Consider the following 1160-nt stretch of genomic DNA (forward strand, 5'->3'; position numbering starts at 1 on the left):
TGTCAGGGTCAAGTGGAAAGAGAGAAAGAATGGTATGTTCGGAAGTAGAAGCTACACTGGGTGAGGAGAATTGAAATTTGATCCTCCACCTTCTCTCTACTACTGGAAGGCTTGTAAGACCGTGCAGACTCAGAGTCCACAGACCCCAGTAAACATCTGAGGACCCAGAGAAGAGGGCCGAAATCTACTATCAGTCAGCTTCCCATGACCATCATAAAACGTTTGACCTTGCCAAAGAGGGAGGTTTAGCTCACAGTTCTGTCAGTACAGCAATATACACACACACACACACACACACACAGACACACACACACACAGCAAATACTTACACAGCTGAAAGAAAGCGGCTGTGAAAGCTGAGGTGTGAAGTGCAAGGGAGTCAGACATCCGGCGTGTTCTTTCTAATAAAACACCACTCTGAAAGGAACCAAGCAGGAGCCGGGAAAACCACATCAACTCCATGTTGGAGCGGTGACCCAGTGACCCACTTAACAGCATCCCTTTATAAGCTGTGTGCGAGCCCGAGAGAGCATGTGAGCACGAGCATAGAGGTTAGAGGACAACTTGAGGGAGTCGGGTTTCTCCTTGCACGGGGTGGATTCCCAAGACCAAACTCGGATCACCAGGCTTGGCAGCAAGCACCCTTTACCTACTAAGCCAGCCTGCTGGCTTCCGTCAGTCTGACTACATCCCTCTCAAGCCACCTCTGGGAGGTTTTTACCTCCTGTAAATATCGCTGCATTGGAGGACTTGCCACACCTCCAAACCAAACCTCCTCTCCCCCCTCCCCCCCTGACTACAAGAGACACAGAGGGAACAGGGAAGAGTGTCTTCTGACGGTCTTGCTGGTTGATTGTGTTTCTAAAGGTTGGAATGTCCAGAGGCAGTGGGACTGGAGTAGCGATGAGGAAAACTGTGAAGGTAAGTGATCTCTCTCCGGGTGGAACTGTATGAGAAAGGTTTCCTGGGGTAGCACCACCCAGGAACCATGGGAAGAGAGCATAAACAGGCAGGGAACAGAACCCAACAGCAGAGATACCAGCCTTCCTGTCTTAACCAAGCGCCCACTGTCATTCTCCAGTTGAAACCAACCCTAAGCCGGGCAGCAGGGGTGCACACCTTTAATCCCAGCACTTGGGAGGCAGAGGCAGGCAGATTTC

At 51.0% G+C, this 1160-nt stretch overlaps 1 protein-coding gene across 1 annotated transcript in view; it reads left to right on the plus strand.

The window, feature by feature from the left end:
• The window catches only part of LOC114619584, a 47735-nt gene that overhangs the window by 43884 nt on the left and 2691 nt on the right, over positions 1-1160 (plus strand). The window contains exon 11 of the mRNA XM_028765411.1: positions 868-921. Within this exon, the coding sequence (XP_028621244.1) occupies positions 868-921 (54 nt within the window). The remainder of the gene's footprint in view (positions 1-867; positions 922-1160) is intronic.

The sequence above is a fragment of the Grammomys surdaster genome, unplaced genomic scaffold (genome assembly GCF_004785775.1).
Source record: "Grammomys surdaster isolate TR1022 unplaced genomic scaffold, NIH_TR_1.0 164, whole genome shotgun sequence".
Taxonomy (NCBI): domain Eukaryota; kingdom Metazoa; phylum Chordata; class Mammalia; order Rodentia; family Muridae; genus Grammomys; species Grammomys surdaster.